Source organism: Sinocyclocheilus anshuiensis, unplaced genomic scaffold, assembly GCF_001515605.1.
Source record: "Sinocyclocheilus anshuiensis isolate Anshui unplaced genomic scaffold, SAMN03320099.WGS_v1.1 scaffold1393, whole genome shotgun sequence".
NCBI lineage: Eukaryota > Metazoa > Chordata > Actinopteri > Cypriniformes > Cyprinidae > Sinocyclocheilus > Sinocyclocheilus anshuiensis.
Window position 1 is genome coordinate 425,429 of NW_015548343.1, and position 5,014 is coordinate 430,442.

A 5,014-nucleotide genomic window follows, 5' to 3' on the forward strand; every position below is an offset into this window, starting at 1 on the left:
AGTCTCCTCTTGGCTTATATCGAAATCCTCTGACATTCTTCTTTACAAATCCTCATTTTGTACTTCTAATAAGTGACCGTTGTTTTGTTTTGATTTCTCCCCTGCGCTTCCGCGTTCGTCACTTCTCAGCGGCGCATTCGCAAAGCTGACCTCCATACGTCATCCGCCCGGAACTGCTTCCAGTGTACAACAGTGAGCGCAAACTAGATTAAAGTGATTATTACGTTTTGAATATGGATATTTTTCTTACAAAAACGCATCGATTCGCTACAGGAGGCCTTTGTTCACCCCCCGGAGAAGTGTGAGACACTTTTTTTTATGGATGGGCACTTTTTATTTAACTTCTTTTGGACTGATGCATGCAACACCCGCTGAGTGCCATTAAACAGCTTGAAAGATAAAAAATTTTTTTTAATATAACACCGACTGGATTCGTCTGAAAGAAGAGAGTCATATACACCTAGGATGCCTTGAGGGTGAGTAATTTATGGGCTAATTTTCATTTTTGAGTGAACTAACCCTTTAAGGGGAGACACTGCAGGCAAAAGCACAATTTTTTCATGCACCTGTCAATTTTGAGATTTTGGGCTTTTTGGCTTTTCATAAAGTGTTGATAAAGACTAGTGGAAAGAAAACATTCAAAAGACACTGTTAAGTGCTTATTTTATAGCACTTTATCTATTTGTGTCAATAGATTTCAATTGCAATACATAATTTTAAAGGCCGTTTTCTCAAAATGAGTTTTTTCTCCTACACCGAGCCATAAATCGCCACTTCAGTAGCATTTACACACACCAAACTTTACATTTTTATTCCTGTCTATATTCTGAAGATTTTTACAGAGGGATTTGTTCATATATAATTTGCTTGATTGTATACAACATTTTATTCCTCCCAAAATTGTGAAAATATGTTGTTTTCTGGCTGTTCAAAGATTTTTCTGAATTATGGAGTGACAAAAGGAGATACCCTAAATTCACTCTGTAAAAACATTTGACTCTAATATGTAAAAAAAAATAAACAAGAATTTTGAAACTGACTTCATCCAGTGTTCAGATTTTTGAACTAGAAATTTATGCAAATTAGCACATATTTAATTAAATAATGCATCATTTGCATATTTAAACATAACATTTTAGAAAACTTGTAATACAAAATTTTTTTGCAATTATCAATGTAATCAATCAACTGGGTAAGTAAGGTGATAATTAGTAGTTATTTTTTTTTACCCTGTTCACCTGCAGTGTCTCGCCTTAAAATATAAAAGTAATTTAAATACAATATTGATGATGTAATTAGTAATTAGTAATAAGCCTAATTACTTTTTTAAAGTTACTTACCCAACACTGGAAGAAACCGAAAATGTAATCAATTTAGAAATAAGACGTATGGTCACGCTTGTTAATTGAATTTGTGTTGGCTTGCTATTTTTCTGCAGTTCCATTAATTCTACACACTCAAAAACAAACAAACAAACAAAAAAAATATATAAAAATACATAAAAAATAATACAAAACTGTCACTGTGGCAGTATCCTACAAGAGCTAAAAGGTACATATTTGTACCTTATTACCCCTAAATGGTAGCTACATATTAATAGCTTGAAATATGTTATTACTTTAAAAATGCATATTAGCACCTTTTGAAAGTGGCAGTTTTTCTGAGTGTATTAATACTGAATTAATTAATACACTGAATTGTGCCATTTAATTATTAAATTCCTCATACACACAACGTGCCAAATAGATGGCATATATTAAGTTAAATATATTTTAACAATTTAAATGGCTTTGTGATTTCTCTGTACTCAGAAATCTGCAGAATTTGATGTGGTCATAGACAAAATTTGCACATATCCTCCCACTTCCTCCCTGTCTTCCCTTGTTGCCAAAGAGCACACTTTAGAATGACTGGGCAACAAATGCAGTGAGAAAAACCTGTTTAGCATGAAATAAAAGCAGCTGCAAGTGATGTCAATGAAGTCGCTTGTATATTAATTTGCGCACTGATGATACAGTGACTATTTAACACTCAAACATAGTCTATGCTGAACATATTAACAAAGGATTTTGTAATGCTGTTTATCCTGAGATCGATAGTTTGGGCTGATTATTGCAAAAACGCTTTCTGACACTGTGTGCAGGTAAGAACATAACAATTCATCACCAGATTTAGTTCACCATTTTGAAGGACATTTTACATATATGATTAAGGATTAAATCTGTTTTGTTGCATGAATTAATGTATTAAATATAAATAAAATAAAATACTAATGTTTAAATGAAAAAAATATGAAATAAATACTTTTTTATCATACATTTAATTTTAAATAAAATATAATAAAATACATTGATTAAAGTGTGAATAAAATGTGAATGAAATCCTAAATGTAATGAGAGCAGAAAAGTAAAAAAAGATTACCCATGATTTAGCAGGGAAATTCAAAATCTATAGCTGAAATCAATGTTCCTATTATGACTTTAAGTAAACCCTATCAGTTTAATAACCTGTACCCTCTTGGTTGCCAGACAACACTCAACATGTTTATCTAACTGTGAGGTGAAGCTTGTGAGACTTGCATGGTTACCACACGCTTATGATGTACAGATTGTGTAGACAGATCAAAGTTGAGTGCATAAGCATATAAAAGTTGCTGTAGTCCTACAGAAGAAAAACTGAAAAAGCATCTTTTAAGGATTTATCTGTTTTGCTTGTAGAATGATCTCCAATACAACTCTTTCCCTTCACTCCAACTCCAAAATCTCAATGTTCTATGACAAAACGACAGCAGACATTGTCTTCTACTCAATCGTAGTTCTCCTTGGCACCACCGGGAACTCTTTGGTCATCTGGGTGGCTGGCTTCTGCATGAAACCCACCGTCACAAACGTTTGGCTGGTCAATCTCGCTGTAGCAGACCTGATCTTCTGCTTGACACGAGCTATTTCTCTCATCAAAAGCATTTTCTATGACCACTGGCCTTTTGGAGTTTTTCTTTGCAAGTTCAATGGTTTCTTCAAGTACGCCAACATGTTCTGCAGTGTTTTCCTTCTGGCTGTCATCAGTGTGGACCGAGCGCTCTGCATCTGGCATCCAGTGTTCACCAGAAAACGACGGACGTTATGTGCCGCTCGTATGGTCAGTGTGGGAGTTTGGATTGCGGCGGTGATGTTCAGCTCACCGTACTTTGTGTACCGACAGGTCTTCCTTGACAAGAACAACTTGAGCCACTGCTCATTCAAGGTCAGAATGGCTTTACAAATTACTGCATGTGCCACCCTACATTAGCTTGCATAAAGATGAATTTTAGTATTATGTATTTACAATTGTATTTTCAGGAGAAAGGAGCAGCAGAAGCAGATGGCAGTTCGGCAAAGTATGTCTACTATTTCATTCGTTTCATCTGTGGATTCTTGTTGCCCTTCCTGGTCATCCTTACTTGTTACATACTAGCTGCTGTTGGGATACGCAGAACACGGCTCTCTGGAAAATCAAGGCCTCTTCGGATTCTTGTCGTATTGGTTTGTGCCTTTTTCTTATGCTGGGCCCCCTACCACTTTCTAGGACTGGTCAAGTTGGTGAATAAAAACAACGAGGCAGTAAAAGAAGGATGGGTTATGGTTTCAAACTTAGCCTATTTCAACAGCTGCATTAACCCAGTTCTGTATTTCTGCATGGGACTGGATTTTAGTCAACGATGCAACCAAAGTTTGTCTGGGATTTTTCGCAGAGCTCTTATGGAGGAAGGCCAAAGTCTCTCACAGCAAGGCACTAGAGAAGAAAGCTCTAATTCCATTCCTAAAACAGCAGATACTGCGTGTGAAACTAAAGTTTAAGAGATTAATATCTAACATCAAGATTAATATCTAACAAAATGAAAAGTTAATGCACCTCAGTGTCTGGTCTTCTAGCTAGCTTGAATCAGTAGATGGAGCCTTTATATTGCAAAATGCTCAAATTGAGGTAATTTGTAATATATGTAATTTTCTCATACAAATGTTTATGTGACAATTGCACATTTTTATGGTTATGTTTGCCTACACATTTGATGGTTAATTAACAGGATGACATATGCAGGAAGAGAAAGAGGAAATTATTTGTGGCTTAATATGGGCAAAAGGGCACAATTTTTAGACCAGGATTGCATTATGACTGGGGTTAATCTGAGTTCATTTTTTATTATTCATTTTATTCCTGTAATATTTGCCTGTGCAATAAATACACAGTGTATGAAAAAGGTGTCTGGTGCAATTACTCTTCATTAGAACAATTCTGATAAAGAATTTCAATAGTTCAAATTCTGACGTCTTCTGTGATAAAAAATTAAATCAAAACCCCGAATCCTTTAGCTCTTAATGGCATTACTGAGCACACTTAAATAAATCAACTAACATCTGCAGTGACACTGCAACAAGGTTGAGCAGTATTGCAAAATATCAAAGTGAACAAAAAATGTCCCTAAGACATTTGAATAATAAATACTACGTTGCTCTGGAGTGAAGTTAAGAATTTTACAGAATATTGTGTGATTTTGAAATAAAATATTTTTGAAAAATTAATTTACATATTTGCCTAACCACTCATATGAGATGCCAAGTAAAATATTTGAACATGATTCCTCTGCAGTTTTGAATGAGTTGCTTTTGAAATAAGCTACGTCATAAAAAGCCGTCTTGAAAGTAGACCTCTTATTAAATGACTTATGCATAGTACATAACTAACAGCTTATTAAATTAATGATTCAGTTACCAGAAATTTAGATTACAAGTTAGTAAACTGAGCTCAAAAGACGCGAGCAAACATAAATTGCGTTCTGTATGGGAATCAGACGGTAGCTAGATCTACAGAACATAGCTGCTATAGTTATCACTTTTTACAAATGAACATATTACAGTTGCATATTGTATACTAATATGATACATTTTGAAGTTGGTAGTAAAAAATATAGAGTAGACTTAAATTTATAATATTTACATACATTATCATATTTACATCGCAAACGAATTAAAATAAT

The 5,014-nt window shown here is 34.4% G+C and overlaps 1 protein-coding gene across 1 annotated transcript; it reads left to right on the forward strand.

Annotated features, from left to right (window-relative positions):
- The first annotated feature begins 2,077 nt into the window (after nucleotides 1-2,077).
- Nucleotides 2,078-3,836, forward strand: LOC107656563 (C3a anaphylatoxin chemotactic receptor-like). Its single transcript, XM_016444462.1, has 3 exons — nucleotides 2,078-2,143; nucleotides 2,718-3,243; nucleotides 3,339-3,836. The coding sequence occupies exons 2-3, from the start codon at nucleotides 2,719-2,721 to the stop codon at nucleotides 3,834-3,836; spliced, it is 1,023 nt and encodes a 340-aa protein (XP_016299948.1). The 5' UTR covers nucleotides 2,078-2,143; nucleotide 2,718.
- The last annotated feature ends 1,178 nt before the right edge of the window (nucleotides 3,837-5,014 follow it).